The sequence below is a fragment of the Acanthisitta chloris genome, unplaced genomic scaffold (genome assembly GCF_000695815.1).
Source record: "Acanthisitta chloris isolate BGI_N310 unplaced genomic scaffold, ASM69581v1 scaffold29964, whole genome shotgun sequence".
NCBI classification, from domain to species: domain Eukaryota; kingdom Metazoa; phylum Chordata; class Aves; order Passeriformes; family Acanthisittidae; genus Acanthisitta; species Acanthisitta chloris.
In genome coordinates this window covers 1-18,992 of record NW_008671489.1, presented here as the reverse complement: position 1 = coordinate 18,992, position 18,992 = coordinate 1, and the positions used below count along the sequence as shown (strand labels likewise).

Below are 18,992 nucleotides of genomic sequence, written 5' to 3'. Positions count from 1 at the left end.
GAATATAGAACTTCAGTAAGAAAGAATGTTTTGCATCTGTCTGCTGTGTATTTTATATGGCTCCTGCCATGATAAGTACAAGAACACTTTAATTAAAACTAGAAGCAATCTAGCTCTGTCTAGCTGTGGTACAAGGAAGGTATTTCTGTGCACACCTGCAGGCCTGCAAAAAAACCAAAAGGAAAGTGAAGGCAAATTTTACTTTCAACCTCTCTTACAGAACTAAATTCCTTTGCCTAAATCCAGCTCATGTGACTGTTCTGTGTCCCCTGTATACAACCACACAAGGTTATTACTCCTCTGGAATTAAGTTTTAAAGGGAAGGCATCGGCTGGAGAGAGGTTACACTTGATAGCTAGTTCCAAGTACAGCTTCAAGTTTTAGGATGTATTTTTTGATGGATATAAGAAAATGAGAGTCAGGAATATGTTCCAACAACAGCAGCACTATTGCACATCTGTGTCTATACTGACATACATATTTCACAGAGATATCCTACCTCTTATTGCAGCAGGGCAGATGTTCAGGTTAAAGCAGTGACAACTTTGGCTGCTATGAAGAAGGTACATCACCAATTGCTTTGCTTTTTGTGACCCTGTGCCTAAGCTATATTATATTGACAGTGAAAGAAGATGTGCTTTCCACTTGGAGAGACAATACTGCACAAAAGCGTTCCTTGTGACACCAGGAATTCCAAGGCAAAATAGGCTCTGCCTGGCATGACACTCAGCTTAGTGTCTGCAAGGCTGGAGAATCTGCCACTTTGGTATACCACAAAGTAGCTGAAGGCTCTTTGTTTTGCTGGTGCAGATCCTGTGGCTGTGCTATCACACTCATTTCCAAACGCCTTAACCCTCTTTTCTTTTTTTTACCTGCTGAGCTGAAAAATGTCAGTCCTTTAATCCCAGCAGGCAGAGGAAGGAAAACATGTCACCCCTTTCTTCTGCACTGAACATCTTTGACTTCGCTTCTGATCAAATGTGAAAGCACAGAACAGGCTACAAACTGGCAATAAGAATTCAGCATATTTTGGTTCACTTATCCAGAAAACCCTAGTCAGAATCAGCAGGGCTTTGTCTCAGTAGATAGCAGGACTATGCACTCTTGGCTCAATTGCAAGAAGTGAATTAAGTTTCAAACAGATGATTACTGATATGGTACATGTTAATCAACAGAGTTTCCAATTAGGGCTCTTCTGCCTTATCAGTAGCCTGTGTTTCAGCCATAGTGCTAAATCCTACAGCTTCAAAACATTGTTTAGCTTAGACAAAGTGCATGCAGATGCTATTCTGTGTGACTCAAAATTAAAGCAGTAAAAAGAAACTATAGCTTCAGCTCCCTTATTATATAGTAACTTACTCTTTTGACATACTACTAGCACCAAAGCCTACCAAAACATAAACATACAGACACATATCACACACCTAATCAAGCTGGAACAGAGTAATTAGGGATCACAAGATTAACCTGTAACTACTACAAAAGTAAGTTTTGTTGTCACAGAGTAACTGAGAAGACTGGATAGATACAAGAGTCCCAGCTAAAAAGGTAAAGCAAAATAACTGAAAAAAATACATGACTACCACCTTTCACGGGTGCCTTGCTGTCGTTCACATTCAGGCCGTGTGGTTTCTGCGCTGGCTGTGGTATCGATGGGGGACTCACACTGTTTGCTGCCCATCCTAAAATTCAATAATACAGCAGCATTAGTGTGAAGAATTACTTTGTTAACTCCAACACCTCACTCGCTGTCTGGCAGCATTAGACAGTGGAACAGAATATCATGTCTTCGGCCACTCATATCTTGTACACAAGAAATCAGCAGTTAGATGCTGCAGATGAGCAACATCCTTAAGAAGAGAGTATCTGTGGATCACATTCAGCATCTCTGGATCCAGGCAACTGTACTCTTTTCAAACCTTTAACCTGGCTAAAAAAGATTTTTGTTTCTTTTAGTGAATCATGGTTAGTACTCATTCACAGAAAGGCAGTACAGTAATCCAGTCAAACATAGCTGTAGGGAGAAGAATATCACTTACATTTGGGTGAAAATATCACACATAATAAATATTTCCCACCTTTCTTTACTTTTACAGTTCCAAAGACTTTCATTTCAGCCATTATTCCAGACAAAAAAACATATTTAGAGACCCTAGATTTTTTAGTTAATTTTGAAATTATTAATGCTGAAAAAAAATATTATTGCAAAACCCTGAAGAATTAAATTGAAGATGCACTACTTTGAGTCAAATTAAAACTACATTTTAATGGAATAATTTTTTTGTTCTTTCTTTGAAAGCATCTGCTCAGCAAGGAGAGGTGACTATGCAGGGAAAAGTGAAACTGAGCATGCACAAATTTTTGTTCTCGCATGCATATTCCATTACCATGAAAGAGTAATGATAAATACAGTCAATGAGGCCAGATGAGCTGGGCTGGCAAAATGAACTGGGGTGGTATACTGCAGAAACATATGAGGAAAAAATAGAGCATTTTTTGTCCCTGGCTTAAGATATTTAAATTCTTACTCTTTATCGCATTTAGAGGACTGGAGGTTGTATTTCTGTTGTCATCAATATCTCCTTTAAGTGTGGCCTGATCAATTGTCCATCCATCTCAGGGATCTAGTCTATCTATCTAACTCGGCAGTATCACAAACAGGATGCTCATCTGTGCACACAGTTAGCATTTCCTTATTCAGCCTCTTTTTCTACCAGTTTATGTTCTCACATCCTTTTTCACTCTTTTTGTCTTGCCCTCCCCTTACTTTCTGCTCTTTTGGGCCTCCTGTCAGATATGTGTACCCAGTGTCCCAACAGTTCCTGCAACAGCCACGTGAGTCATATCAACCCTTTCCTCTCTGTAATAATTAATGTCATCGCTCTCTGATCTTAGCCTGGCTATAAAAGGTTTGAAGCCCAAGCTCTGTTATTAAAAAGAGGCAGAAGAATGTTTCTGCAAAATCACATGAATTAGGAAGGAAATTTAAAGCCACAAACATCCTCTGTATCTCTAAGGAAACAAACCAAAAACTTCTTCAAAATCTGGATGCAGTGCTCACACGTATTTGTTCTAGACAAAGGTGATAAAGGCTTGTGAGCAACCTGTGTCCCCTGAAAACGAGGTTTTAGAGTTTAATCTTTCAAATAAGCAAATCTGAACTGTAAATAATGAAAAGTATGGCATTAACTCTTCAGAATGACAACTTTTCCAGGCATTTTCTCAGTTTGTGTTACAAATGAGAGTGGCAGAGGACATTATACACAACTACAGTAGACTGTAATGCTTTTGTGTGTTTGGAGATGTATTCTGAGAAAGTGTTTTGATATGTCAGTGAATGACAATGGGTAAACTGAGCTGCTTAAACAAATAAAGCCAAATCCTAACTTCATAGGAGTGAATGGAAGTGCTGCCTGGAAACTTTCTGCAAGTCTTAGTGACTTCAGTGAGATCAGGAGTTGGGTCCCCAAGACATCACTGATGTTCCCTTACACTGGTGTGACTGACAGACCAGACAGCAAAACACCACAGACCAGTTAACTCCTTTGGAGTTCTCCTTTTGAGTCCCTGGACTAAGGCTTGGTAGGCAGCACATCCGTGAGAGATGCTGTGGTCTGGCTCTCTGTTCACTGAAATGCAGGTAGAACAAGTGCCACTTAGAAAACAAAAAGAACCTACTGATGTTCCCTTACACTGGTGTGACTGACAGACCAGACAGCAAAACACCACAGACCAGTTAACTCCTTTGGAGTTCTCCTTTTGAGTCCCTGGACTAAGGCTTGGTAGGCAGCACATCCGTGAGAGATGCTGTGGTCTGGCTCTCTGTTCACTGAAATGCAGGTAGAACAAGTGCCACTTAGAAAACAAAAAGAACCTAACAACAGCAACAAAAAAACCCCCAAAACAACGAAATCCAGAAAAATGTTCACTGAAATGCAGGTAAAGTGCCACTTAGAAAACAAAAAGAACCTAACAACAGCAACAAAAAAACCCCCAAAACAACGAAAAATGCTCCAGAAAAAATGTGATGTTTTTGTCACGAACTTAGCCATCCACGAAGGTACTGGGAAAGACGGACACAGAATTTTTATTAAGTACTTTCACAAATTATGTTTTTAGTGAGCTACAGAGAACAACTTTGCCTTTCAAAAACAAACCACAGCCTATCAATTTGAAAGTAGTTGTTGGCCCCAAGCCTGTTCTGGTTTGCCTGTTCAGAGGATGACTTTGTTACATGACTAGACAAAAGGTTATTGCCAAGACAGCAAGGAAACCAAACAGCTTGCTTTTCAGCTAACATCTTCACAAACATCAAACAATTAAATTTAAAATGGAAATGGGAAGCCACACATTTTCTTACCAACCAGAATATATGCACGTGGAGGGACGATAAAGAGGAGCCCTTAATGGTATGAATAAGTAAGTAAACGAGGCCATAAACACAATGAAAAGAGGAAGCCAATGCTCCTCTGAAAAAGCAGAAAGGCAAGCAAGCTACAAAGCTGTATCTGGAGGAGAATCTAAAGGATTTGTTGGGAGCATGCTTTGTTTCTAACAGATATATATATACACACACACACACACACATTTATATGTCTTTTAAACCAGCACCTGGTAGCCCCACAGCAAGTCAAAGTCCCATTGTGCTAGATCCTGCCTATAAATACAGCCAGAGAAAAGTCCGAGCTGGGAATTCCTGACCATAACAGTTTATAACCTGCATAGCATTGTGCCTGTTTTACAGATTAAGATCTGAGGCAGAGAGAAAACAAAGCCCCAAAGATTTATGAGCGTGCTTAACGTAAAATAAGTAAGTAATCCCACTGAAGTTAATAGAAAAGTTAATGTGCTTAAAGTTAAGCATGTGAGTTTTAAGAATCTTTATGGTCTCAAGGCCAAATTCACACAGGAAGTATGCAATGTGGAGGCTACAGAGTAGCACCTCACACTGAATTAAGCAATCCTACCAACTGCTGGGGGAAAAAGAGAGTAGGAGATGTATCACAAGTCCTCAGTAAAAATATAATTCATGTCTTCTAATATTTTCAACTTTTATGTCTAGATATGCTTATATTCCAGTTAGTGTTTTGTTTTACAAAAAAAGTCTCTGCTACCATATTTATTCATAAGGTCAAATGATGAAAGAAATGTTGTGAAGTGAAATGTAGTTTAAGATTAAAGCTGAGTTTTCACAAGATATAAAATGGACCAAATTTCACCTTCTGTTAAAAAAATAAGAAATAAAAATTTCTAAAAGAAAATTTATGAAAGTTAGTTTAAACAATGCATTTTACTTGGCAAATAAAGTCAGCTGGGAACATGCTGATTATCAGATACAACCACTCAGCTGATTAGCCCTGACTTTTCAAATGCCAGTAGATCAATTACCATGATCTTCTGCCAAAACCTTGGAAATCCATTTGAAAACATCAACATATTTTACTCTTTCAGTACAGATTTATTCTTCTTTTTATTCAAAAGAATTTTGGGATACCAAACTGACTGGAATGGATTTTCCATTTCTAGTGTTCCCTGAATGCAACATACCTGAGTTGTGATTCTGAAGTCTCTAACACTGCAGCCAATGCCAGTGCCTTGTGCAAATGAGAGCTAACAGCTGCCTCAGAAAGGATACCCAATCCTGCTTGCTATTTATACCTCAAAAATAATTTTCCTTCATAAACATATTTATATTTCAAATGTAAATTATATTTAAATTTAAAATATTTTAAAATATGCGAAGCTGAGGGGCAAAAACAATCTTAAAATATTTCTGTTGCTATTTTCAGCAATTTGCTTAAAATCATGTACTTTATCATAAAAATGCATCTAAAACTGTGCATCATTACAAATGTCATTCCCCCATTTTCCTTCTAAGTGCTGAAGTCAGCAAACTCGAGTACCCTGTTCTAGGGGTGGTGGTGGTAACTGTATTAATTCTAAGGTAAATTTGACTTTTTCATTCTTGTCAAAATATCATAGGTCATTTTACATCATGTATGATTCTATTTGTTGCATGGGTTCCAAGTAGTCTTCAGGATAGAATCAGCCTAGTCCTTCCTACATCACTCTTCTCCAAATGAGATTTAAATGACTTGGGACAGCACCCAAAAAAACAAGGTCCTCCTTCAGCTTGCAAAGCCCTAGAAGAAATCCAGCTGGACAGTGGGGAGGATGAAGGTGGTTGCTATTGGCTGTTTATTACCAGTCTGCTTTCCTCCCTCCCTTCCTCCAGGCCAAAGCAGCAGCAGAAAAACTGCCTTAGGTCCCCTCTTTCATTTCCCTAGACAACCTGTTCTACCTTATCCATATCCCTACATGCAAGATTATGGGATATCTTGGGAAAAAAACCCAACAAAACCCAAAAAATGAATTGATTTTCACTATGTCATTTAAAAATAGTATCCCCAAACAAAATACAGCAATTATTTTTGGCTCTTTGGCCCCTTAGCAGAGACAGCATTTGTCATTTAAACAGTGAAGCCCACTCAAGCATATTTTCTGTTTCTCGAAAAAATAAATCTCAAATGCCTACAGAACATTTCAGGAAGTTCAATGAAAACATTTGAGACAGTAATCTTGACTTTAGGTTTTAGGTGCTTTGTCATAAACACTGAACAGGGCTAGAAAAACAAATATGATACTCACATGCTTTTCTCCAGGCCACAGTCTGCTCTAGCTTCAGGGTTTCTGCAGCTATGGCACATTATAAACCGTCATGACACTTCTACATACCAGGAAACCATACTCTAAAACCTAACCCCAACACACTAACAGACCAAGATGAGCTCTCACCATGTAAAGACGACTGCAAGTCATTCATGTTTTGGTCTAGCAGCTGTGAGGGCAAGTACCCTGATGGCGTTGGTACCACAGACGATGAAGCATTCTCCCCATCTTTAGTTGAAGAGTTCATGGTAAGATCAGCAACCTGTCCAAAAACAGCTGTCCACTCTTTGCTGAATTCCCCCTCATCCAGGGAGGAAGCGTTGAGGATCTCATTCAGTAATAGCATGTCATCCTTATCACCAGGTTCTGGCTCCAAGGACCTCACAAACTGTTGCTTTGAAGCTGTCTCAGAACAAGAGCCAAGAGAAATCATTTTTAGACAAAGAAAGGAAGGAACGTTTTTAAAAATAACCAATCTAGGTTTTGTGTGTTAATTGAGATGGAATATTTTTGCAAGAATATTTTAGATACAATTGTGTTGGACATCTGGGCTTGTACCTTATGCAACAAATAATTCCTTGATTATGTTAGATAACCTCACTGCTACTAGACTCACTTCTCATTAGAAATAATACTAGAGGTATGCTTAAAAATCTATTAAATACACCAAAATCATTACACTGTCTAATATTTAAAACATTTACATTTATTTTTATGTTGCTTTTTGAAATAAATGAAATTGTCAAAAAAATCAGATTGGTATAAACTGGAAAAAAAAAAAGAGTTGGGGATTATTCTGGAATTTTGTTAGAACATGCTTAAGATCATCTTTATTACCTTCTGACCAATGCTTGAATTACTGAGGTACTTCCCCCATGAGAAAAGGTTACTCTATTATAAAAAGTTAGATTTCTACACTGTTCAATGCTTTAGCAGTTTTATTCCTTCTCTTAAGCTGCTGAGAAACAACTGGGGCCCACTTTCCTTCTGATTCCCTGTGTTTTTCCAGCACCAGAACTGCAGTTGAAGAAGCTCTTAGATCATTTGAAAGATTACTCCTTAAAAACAGGTTTTTCTGATTTTAGAGATGTTAAATAGTTATATAAAATACATGAAACTGGTAACCAGGATCATAATCCTTTTCCAAAATATTTGGAAAGTGAAAGAACTATCAAGGAACCCCAAGTGTTATTTTACTTGGAAACGTTTGGAGCTCCACTGTGGGAGTCTGCAAATCACAAAAATGGTGGTTAACAAGGCTGATAATGTTACGTTACTGAAATCCAGATCAGTTTATCTTAATTATGCTTGTTTCAAACTGGTGGTAAGGCACAGAAGCAACTTCAGTTTTCCAAGGTTTGGGAAGATCAGCTGAGCTCTCCAAGTTGCATACCACTGGCAAAGATGTTTTTAACCCTTTTGGGTTGGGATAAAAGACTGACTAACATACAACAGGCCATTTTACTGAAATGCAGAAGCCTTCTCAGGAAAGTTTCCTTTTAATAGCTGCAACGATTTATAATGAAATGGTTGGATTTGAGTCAGAGGAGGAAAAAAAGTGCAAAACTGTATTTTAAAATAGGCTGATGCGTCAGCACACACACCTACGTACTAGGAAACAAATAAACCAACACACTTCATTAGTGAAGTTGGCTGTGAGATTTAACTCCTTTCTAATTCACATTTTTTATACACCTCTGTACTCCCTGTGAGGGCCCAAAAATTACAAATAGGGACATCACAAACACGTCAGTTCTCCTGACGTTCCCACTAGACTATAACTAAAATACCACAGAAAACAATTTGTTCTCATGAATTTTCAGGCTGTTTTCCTATCTTCAGATAGACAGCAGAGAATATTCATATTGTCCAAGCACCTACAATTTCCCCAAGTTATTCAGTAGGTGAGGCAGAGGGGTAAAATCCTTCCATAGGGGAAACACACCTGCTATTTCAAAGGCACTAAGAACTCTGATCTCTGTGGGGCATCACCATCTCAAAGCTGCGTTCGCTTGGAAGGCTTGCAGAGGGAGATGCAAAGGGAGCAGCAACCGGAACAGATCTGCTAAGACATACCACCAACACCATACCTAACCACAAGTGACCTAGAACGGAACAAATGCAGCAGCAAAGCTCGTAGCAGAGTTCTGTTTCATCTGGGTAACCATTGCAGGAGTCCCACTTTTACTGGAGGAGAAAGTACAACACACAGCTTTATAGAGCACTTAGGTCTTGCTGCAGTGTGTACGACCACCAGGAATCTCAGGAGTGACACATTCCTTGGCTCAGCAGTCTTTGATCTTCCTGTGTGGACCTTGCACCCACGGCAGGGGAGGACAGGGTGGTGTTTATGTTCAGGCTACCACAATTAAGAAGCAGCAGAAAGTTCTCCTCGTTTGCAATACAGGTTATCTTGAAACCAGTCTTGCTTACCGAGATACTTCTCTTGTGGTATCTCTGCTAGATTACTAGAATGATATGGACTTTCTTACATCACCTGTAAATCTTCTATTACTTCTTTTCCTGTTTCTCTGTTTTCACTGGCCATTTTCACAGTCAAAATCCATTTTTTGTCTGCACATGCTGCCCCTAACCTTATAAATGTCCATGAAAGAAAATCCAAAATCCCAGTAAAACACAAAGAACAATGTCACTATATTCTTTTTGTAGTTGTTTGAACAAGCCTCTAGCAATGCTTGTATTCCTTTGCAAACATTTTAGAACAGAATCAACTGAGTTGGAAGAGACCTCAAAAACCATCGAGTCCAACCCTATCGTTGTTACTGGACCATGGCACTAAGTGCCACATCCAGTCTAATCTTGAAAACTTCCAGGGATGGTGAATCCACCACCTCCCCAGGCAGCCTGTTCCAATGACTGACTACTCTCTCTGTAGTATTTAAAAATGTAAAAAAAATTAAAAAAAAACAAAACTGGAAGAGAAACCAAAAATATTTACAGCAGTACATGATTAGCAACATAGGATAGACTTCCTTCTGAAACACACAGACAGTTGAAGAACTTCCCGTTTCTGCCTTCATGGGTGATTCCTCATATGGGTAATTTCCCCCCACTGCAAGAGACTGCCCGTGGCAAATCCAAAGCCAAGGTGTTTGCAAATGCTCTCTTCCTTACCTACCATAGAGGCAGTGTCTTAAATATCCCAAATTATGCTCTCAGTCTAACTGACTAAACCACACGAGATATTTTTGCTTTGCTTCTTTATTTGCCTTTTGAGTTGCCACAGTTGTTGTTGTTAAAGTGTTTTTTACTCATTCTTCTGAGATGTATGAGTGAAGAGCAAGTGAAAAATTATAGGCAATACTCTTACTTTGTATGAAAACTCAATATAAAACTTTTATCTGGATCTTTCATATGCTACATGGTAAAACAGCACATCTCCTTGAACTGTCATGGATCTAACAGAGGCATAACGGTAAGAGCAGAGCTTGGAATCAAAGATTGTTTTCTCTTGTGTGTAGGAGAACAGCACAATGGATTTAATTAACTCTCTGGCTGAAAGAAGTCACCATTCCTAACATGGTTTTAAGAAGACTAAATCATTTGTTTCTGATACGTACATTTCTGACACAAAATCCTGTGGTTACTAGTGCCTTGCCAAGAGTTGTGGTACAACAACTAAAGAACCAAAAAGAAAAGTTTGTGAAATGTTATAGGGGGGTAAGGTTTACAGTGGAATCTACTTCAGTGGGGCAAACAGGATATAGCCCAGTCTACCTAACCTTGAATTTCCTGGTACAAAACATTTTATCCACAGTAAGGTTTACTTCCATTATAAGATCAGGAATACTGACTCTGCAAGTTTCCTTTAACACTATTTAAATACTGCAGCTGAATAATATCATTCAACTTTTCAGATTGCGAAAACAATGAGATCTAAGTTGAAAATTGTACTTGGTGACTATTTAAAAGCAGATGAAACAGATATGCACAAATATTTCATACCATTTTCTTCAGGTTGCAGGTCTAGTAAGTCATCTATGGCACCTGAAAATAAAAAAAAAAAAAGAAGGAAAAAAAGAAAAATGAACAGCCACAAATCAAGATCTGCAGTACACTGATAATCAGTATGTATACATCTAAAGTTAATTTTCTTAAGTCCCTTCACCTGAGTTCTGCTTGTGGTTACAATTTCCTTGTAACATGGATATGACATCCTTGCCATCATCAGCCATAATCAAGATCCATAAACATGTCAAATTGCACTTGGCAGGAGCCTGTGCTCATAAACAACGTCACTATAAAATCAACATGCAAGGGTTGCTGGTGTTCATGTTTCAAATGAGCCTGGTCACAAGGGGTGAAAGATTGAAGATACAAGCATTTCGAAGAAGCGAGGCAAATTTCTGACTGGTGGTGCACCTTCCTCTGAATCACTGCCTGTCACACCAGACCCTGTCCAGGCTGAGTGCACCCAACTGAGGCAACTGCAAGAATCAGATAGGTCTCTATTGTCCATCAAATGCAGAGACACTTCTTTCGGAAGCTCATACTTAGACAGGCCAGGAGGGAGCAGAAAAGTGTCAGGACCTCATCACTCGCTAAATTGCCTTCCTTGACAATATGTTCTTCCTCATGACACCAACTCTAGGAACAGGGAAAAGGAATCTTCCTCCAAAGTATCCCAGGTAACATTATCTCCTCTGCAGGAAAATAAATGGGCTAAGACCAGTAGGAGGGAAAATGTATAGCTGAGGGTTATAGGCTATCAGAAGTGACAAAACACCGCTGTCTTAAATTCTCAGCAGGTTTCTTAGATGAGACGTGGAATTGAAACAATCATCTAGATTCTGTCTAGCAGTGAAGAGAAAGACACCTCCATCAAGTGATTAATTCCATTTAAGATATGTAGCAAACCAGGAAGGATGAGCTACCTGCTGAAAATGCCTTTCTCTCCCCATTAACTGTTGGGGAAATCTACCTTCTAGGCAACTGAGTTTGTAGCTCTAAAGGCAAAGGAAGAGTTTGGTCACAGTATTGCCAGAACTGGAAGTTCCATCTGCTGAAAGCCTCACATGAGAGGCTGGAAAGAAGAAATGAAATGCTCTATAGAGGAATAAAAATTGAATGCCAAACTCTTTCAAGAGAAACTTCAAGATGTGTTCAGAACTAAATGAAACAGCTGTTTGTGTCATATTATTTTATAAGGCTTTGCTAGGACAGTAACAGAAATGTGCTACCAGCACTAGAATCAGCAGGTCATTTCAGGGCTCATGATACCTGATTATACTCTATACAGCTACAGATAGGAGAAGCATAAACACACATGAACAAATTTATATGATGCTTTCATAAAAGGACAATGCACAAAGCTAAAGGGGAAAAGCCCAACCCTAAACTGACTGGCAGAGGGGAAACAAAATCAGAAAGAGACATTCATGACAGGTGGGATATGGATGGCCACAATTCTGTAATGAAAAAAGTAGAACTGTTGCTGAAAGCCTGTCTTTGCTGAGTGGTAAACAGGATGGTGCCAATCTTACAGACATCCATAGTATATAAGGGGAAAATGCAGAGGAAATGATAAAAAACCAATGGAAGTTATGAAATAGAAGTAGTTGGTGAGGAAAACTAAGAAGAAGGAGAGTTCCCTGACTAGAACCACTATATCTGTTTTACTTCATACATACAGTGTACTTTTGGAAAAAAACAGATCTTAGCACTGGCACAGACCTGCTAGTGTATGGAGCTGGAAAAATTTAGCAGAGCAGGCAGAAGTATTGCAAAATACTTCAGTTCCTTTTAGGAGCAATGGACAAAGAGAAAGAACAAGGTCTTGGTATTATGGCAAAATATTTTACAGTCCTTAAGTAACTGAGACTCTAGAGATCATCTGCTAAGAAAATATGTCAGATTTTGTTTCCATGAATATTAAAATATCTTCTCAAACAGATATCTGATCTAATTAATTGCAAAATGTGTGATACTTCAAAACACTGGTAAAGTCCTAATATTGTGTCATTATTACAAAAAAACCCCACCAAAACAACAACAATAATTGCACAGGGTGACTCAAGCAATTGCAGGTAACTATGGGCTGGTAGCTCACCATTACTCCTAGTTCAAACACTAACGGAATGCCATTCCGTATGGGATTCAGCAAAAGAACATGAACATAATAAATGCTCCTATAATAATTTATTGTTGTTTTTATGGAAAGCAGACCTAATCAAAAAACCCAACAAGCAATTAATTTAATTCTTTGATAAAACTATGAGCTTTATTTTAATAAATATATTTGTTTAGAAACAACTTGACTTTGCACTGCATAGCCTTCGAGCTAAACGTTAGCACTGTGTAACATCTATAACGAACATATTGAATGGATTAGGAACGTGACAACTAACAGATGTCAAAAACACATTGCTAGGAGAAATAATTGCAAAGCAGAAGTGTTTCTAGTTTAGATTTGCAAGGCTTAGTGTTTTATGCATTGCTATTCAATAGCTTTAGCAGTCATCTGGAAGTAAACACAACATCACTCTTGAAAAAACTGTGCAAACAACTAGCAGAGTATTAGAGGTGGTCAGTCAGGTCAGTCATTGAGTTTCTGTAGTCAGAGCTGGGAGAAGTTAATACTACCAAGTCGTGAGTTATACCTGTAGGAATAAGGAATATAAGCCATGCTGTAGAAAGGACAAATGAGTCCTGGAAAGCTGTGACCAAAAGGAACTGAGTCTTGATAAACAATGAATTCAGATATGAGCTTTGAACACGATGTTGCAGCAAAATGAGATATTCTTCTTGGATATAGAAACAGGATTGTGATTTTACCTTTTAGAAACATGACGGGTGAGAACAACATCAGAAATCTCTTGTTCAGTTATATATTTCATATTTGAAAGGAGATGTTGTAAAGTAGAATGGAAATAAAAACTTTAATAGTAAAGGAGAAAAGAAGATGTCTTCGAGACATCAAGACTGTCAGCCTATTGAAATAAAGATTTGAGAGGAGTCTTGATTTTCATGTAATAGTAGTAGTTCATGTAGGATAAAATGTAACGTATTAAAATTATTCTCCATTAATTTAACAGAAAAAGATGTATTATAAGCCATAAATTATTTAGGCCAGAAGGACCTTTAGGGGTCATCTTACCCAAGCCCTTCAGCTATGAAGTCAGATCATCTTGAAGGTTCCTTTTCCTTAGTATGTACTCAGAATTTCCCTTCCTGTCACTCGTGTCCATTGCCTCCCATTTTTTCTCTGTGCACCTCCAACTGGAGCCTTGGCTGTATCACTGGGTAATTACAACAAGGTCACTGGCAGCAGCAGAGCATGACTTTGCCTGGCTTTTGGACAGAAGTTCCACTGAATATATCAAGATTTTCCACAGTACATGTTTAAACAGTGGAACAAACTACTGAACTAAGTGACATACCTCCCTTGACTCAACACCTAACTAACCTACAGAACCCTTTCTGGAAAGGTACATGCCCAGGGTAAGAATTAGTCTTTTGGGAGACCTATCTGAAAGTGACTGAACGAAATGCAGTGGGATGTAACATGTAAGAGATTAGTTTTAACATGTCTTCCTGGCCTTAAGCTTTATGCTTTTGTAGGGATTTTCTGGGTGAAGCTGAGCATACAGCAAATAAACAAAAAACCATTTATTACAGCACTTATGAAGTTATGATAACATAAAATAAAATACCTGGATAGTTCAATTCCTTGGTATGGCTCTCCTCATCTAATGAAATCAACCTTAATTTGAAAGAGTAAGAAAAAAAATTGAGAAAATAATTCTAAGGCTATAGAATAATAATACCTTTACCTCTTTTTGGTCCATTGTTACAGAACCATATCAGTAAAAAAAACCCAGTAGTAACAGAATGAGTCCTGCATTTGCTCTGTGTGCTGGTCTGTTGTAACCTTTTACTGTTTCATTGGCAGAAGTCTGTTGAAAATGAGTATTAGACTTATAGACCAACTACCAAAACCTAACATTTTTAGTCTAAATCTGTAATTAAAAGTATGTCTTCTGCTTTTCCAGATCTGGTCTTTCATAACTATCATGAAGGAGGTACAGCTCTTCCCCACCCCAAAAAAAATAGGCAACCAAAAAGAAACCCAACCACTCTGCACTTCTCTTTTTAACAGCAACTAATCAAAAATCATCAGGTGAGTTTTGTCCCACGTCAGCAGATTTCTGAAAGACCAGATCAGCAGTGTTAAAGAAAAAAGCTCTCAACAGGAAAAAAAAGCTGTGGTTTAGATGCAATTCTTATACAAGGGTAAATTCTTCATGAAGAATATCTATGTTCTAACTGCTATTACTTTGTGTAAAGCCATTCAATGAGTAGGGAATGAAACAACCACAAGGCTGATGTGGTGGTGAAAAGGCCTGTGTAGGCACATTCCTCCTATCTTCTAGTAACAGGACCAAAAGAACCTCCTCCCCTGCTCTTGAGGGTAGGCTTGTGGTAGAAGAATATTAGATTCAGGCCAAATTCTAGTATAATGAATGTTTACTGTGAATGGAAAGTTCATGAGGATTTTCAAAGCTTTGTTTTGTGTAATTCTTCTTGAATCTTAGAATTTTTAAAATGGTTTTAGACAGCAAAATGGTGACTTTTTTTTTCCCCTCAGTTTTATGACAGTCAAGGAAAAAATAGTCCATAAATAAAAAAGTATGACCATGACATGGCATCTGATGTATTTGCCAGTAGGTGCTAATGCACACATCTTCCACAAATCATGCACTCATTCTAGAACTTTATATTCAACATTGAGGAAAGCAGTTATTTATTAAATTCTTTTCTGTTGTCACATGAGATGCTACAGATTGAAGGCAGTTCTGTGGAGACAACCACCTGCTAAATGCTACTTGGTCAAGTCCTTTCTAATATGAATAGCACCAAATCTGACCAATTTATAAACTGGTTTTGGTCAGTGGTTCTGAATCTAAGTAAGAGAAAGGACTGAAAACCTGAATGCTTTAAAAACCCATTATTATAAATGGCCAAGCAAAATCCAATAATCAGTCAAGCTGTTCTCTGCTTTTTGACAACTGATCCTTTGCTGGGAGCTTCATTTAAGCAGGGATAGTCAAAACAACAGGTGGCAGCAGGATTATATCGACACTGCATCTCCTGGCAACTGAATCCTGAGGGTCTGGTAGGGGAGGGATCACATCTCGTTCTCCTGTTCTCCTCTCCCCATAGCAGTCCATTCATAAGTCTCTCTCACCTCAGAGCTACAGGTAACTCAAACCTTGATAGCTTCAGCTCACTTAGATGTACTTTATACTAAGTACCTACTGCTTCATTGGATTACTAACTGATGCTGGATACATTACAAAAACTAATCGCTGCTCAGAGCAATCAGTAATCTATATCCTATTCCCAGGTGAAAGGAGATGCTGCTCAAAGGAGAAATGCAATGCTCCCATGTATAGTTGTTTACCATTTCTTGTAATAAAGAAAAAATGAAACAAAAGCTGGAAAAAATTAAAAGAAGGCTAAGAAAGATGAAAAACATGTAAGGGTTTAATGGGTCTTTTTAAAGCTCTTAATTTCATCATAAAATTTACTAGTTCTCATGTACACATTACAACATTTCAGGAATTCTTGTACTGAGCTCACTGTTAACCAGTGGAATTAGGCTAGCTGTGTCTATATTTCTGCTGACAAATATTTGGTGACTTTAGCAACCAGAAAGCAGATTATACACAAAAATACTTATTATTTTAATATATAGGACATGTGACTTACTGACTCTGTTGATCTGGCACTGAATTGGTGCCCTCAATCTGCGGGTCCTCCTTTTCTGCTTTTTCTGTTAGTTTATTCACAGGATCCTGCAAGCTCTAGATCATAACCACAATAAGAAGAAAACAAATTAGAATTAGGGAAGAAAAGTGTGTAATTTAAGGCCAAACCAGATTATAGAACCAACAGAAATTTTGCAAGAATGGTTTTGAGCTATATCAAAACTGTATCTGACTCAAATAAGCAAAACTAAAGATCTAGAAGATACTCATTCAAACTGAGACTATGAACATGCTTTATATAAGAAGGTGACACTTGGCTACTTCTAAACTCATGCTCCATTTCCAATATTTCAAAGTAAACCCATGTATACCATATGCAAAGCAGGCACTGAGGGCATGTTTCTTTGCTATTATGTGTGTTTGCCTCTTTTTTTCCCTTTTTCATTTAAGATGAGAAAAATTGTTTACATCTGTTTCTTCATCATATACTGCTTCTCCCCCCCCGCCCCAGCTCTTCACACAAACTTGGCAACTGCAGTGTAGTGGGAAGATACTACTTGTATCCTAAATCTGAAAACAAGGGTTAAAATTTGGGTGATTAGTCTGCTAGAGGCCAGGCATGGTATTATGAAACCCTACTGTCCCTTTGCAATCTGAAAGACTCTCCTACAACAAGGTAACGACAAGCAGTTTCATGGTCAGCATTTTCAAAACCAAAATTTGAACACGTGAACAAGCCAACACATAAAGCATTATAGACTGACTCTTCGAAGTGATAAATATACAACCAGTTGTCCCTGTTATGCATCAATTAGGAATACTGTATCAAAAATTAAATGAACACAGTAACTAAATAATAGCAGATGTTAGCAATGTGATTATTTTTCTATCAAGTGAATTGGCTGTGAAGGTGAAAAAATTTTCTTCTTTCTAAAGTCCAACCCAGTTTCTGAAAAATAAAACCATGTTTCATGTGAATAGTCCTGACCTTTTGTAATTAAATCTATTTGTGTTGCACTGATACACATAGTAATGCATCTCACCCCAACTTCTCCCACCCCCAAAAAGCTAAGGGTAAAACAAAGAAGTCACCTTTGGTGCAAAACTTAGCAAACACAAAAATGTAGTGGTTTTGCATCTGAAATTTTAACAAAGCAATAGCACATTTCATGAGAATAGTAAAACAAATAAAACAAGGCCTAATCTATTCAATAAAAGTTAGAGATCTCACCCATTTGTCAGAAGAAAAGTGTTCCCGGACATGTTGCAAGTGTTGTTTGCACTGTCCTGTTAAGCAGGACAGAGGAGTCCCCAGAACGGGCATTCCAGTTGGCTGAGTACTTGTCTGTATGAGGAAATCTACACCTTGGTGTTTTAGAAACCAAACTTAGGGATCTGTTGTGTACTGCAGTTGCTTTTTTGTTCCCTCCTTAAGTCAATTCTACCTAGAACTACTGATTAATTTGTCATAAGCACCCTTAGCACTGCAGACATCATAGTCAAAAGATGAGGGATCACAAAAGCAGCAATTATAAAGAGACACATTAAAGACACATTTACCTTATTCTGTGGTTGCCACTTTCTTTAACATTTTAACAGTGTTAACCCCAATAAATTAAGTGGTGTTCTTGGATTCTGAATAAGGACACAAGCCACCTCAGATCACCTATGAATGAATGTGGCCCTTTATCTGCAGTTGTACTGAACTTCTCATACTATGAAAGTTGATGGGAGTTATTCCATTGACTCCAAGAAGACCTGGATTAGAGTTCAAAAATATGCAAATATACACTATACTTGCACAAATGTGCAGTGTAGAGAGAGACAGAAGCTGTGTGTTACAGGGTCTGTACTGCTTTGGGCACTTGAACTGTCTTGGATACCTTCACAGTAGGACACACAGTCCACTGTAATCAGGAGGTGATGGTGAAACAATTGTGGTGGTCTGCCTGCCACCAAGGATGGCACTACAGACCCTGCTCCAAGAAGGTTGTAATGGTTTCAACAACAAGCAGAACTATTTTAACCACTGCCTAATTATACATGTTAAAGAAAATTATCAGAAGTAAAATCTTCTGCATCTTCACCAAGAAAGAGGGAAATCAGCATCCATTTTAAAAAAAGGGGAAAGCAGAAGAACCTGGAAACTATCAACCAGTCAGTCTCACCTCTGTGCCTGGCAAGATCATGGAGCAGATTCTCCTGGAAGCTGTGGTTAGGCACATGAACAGCAAAGAGGTGATTGGTAATAACCAACATGGCTTTACCAGGGGCAAGTCATGCCTGACAAGTTTGGTGGACTTCTATGATGGGGCCACAGAATTTGTGGATAGGGGCGGAGCAACTGATGTCATCTACCTGGACTTATGCACAGTGATTGACACTGTCCCACATGACATGGCATCCTTGTCTCTAAATTGAAGAGACATGGATTTGATAGGTGGGCCACTCAGTAGATAAAGAACTGGCTGGATGGTCACACACAGAGAGAGTTGTGGTCTGTGGCTCATTGTCCATGTGGATACCAGTGATGAGTGGTGTCCCCCAAGGGTCAGTGCTGGCACTGACACTGTTCAACATCTTTGTCAGCAA

General features: G+C 38.4%; 1 protein-coding gene across 1 annotated transcript in view; it reads right to left on the bottom strand.

Moving 5' to 3' along the window:
• Window positions 1-16,496, bottom strand: part of LOC103801698 (islet cell autoantigen 1-like) — a gene marked incomplete at its 5' end in the record, with an annotated part of 17,592 nt that extends 1,096 nt beyond the window's left edge. Inside the window, 5 exons of the mRNA XM_009074122.1 lie at window positions 1,587-1,682; window positions 6,796-7,071; window positions 10,636-10,677; window positions 14,343-14,392; window positions 16,402-16,496. Of these exons, the coding sequence (XP_009072370.1) occupies window positions 1,587-1,682; window positions 6,796-7,071; window positions 10,636-10,677; window positions 14,343-14,392; window positions 16,402-16,496 (559 nt within the window). The remainder of the gene's footprint in view (window positions 1-1,586; window positions 1,683-6,795; window positions 7,072-10,635; window positions 10,678-14,342; window positions 14,393-16,401) is intronic.
• Between the last annotated feature and the right edge of the window lie 2,496 nt (window positions 16,497-18,992).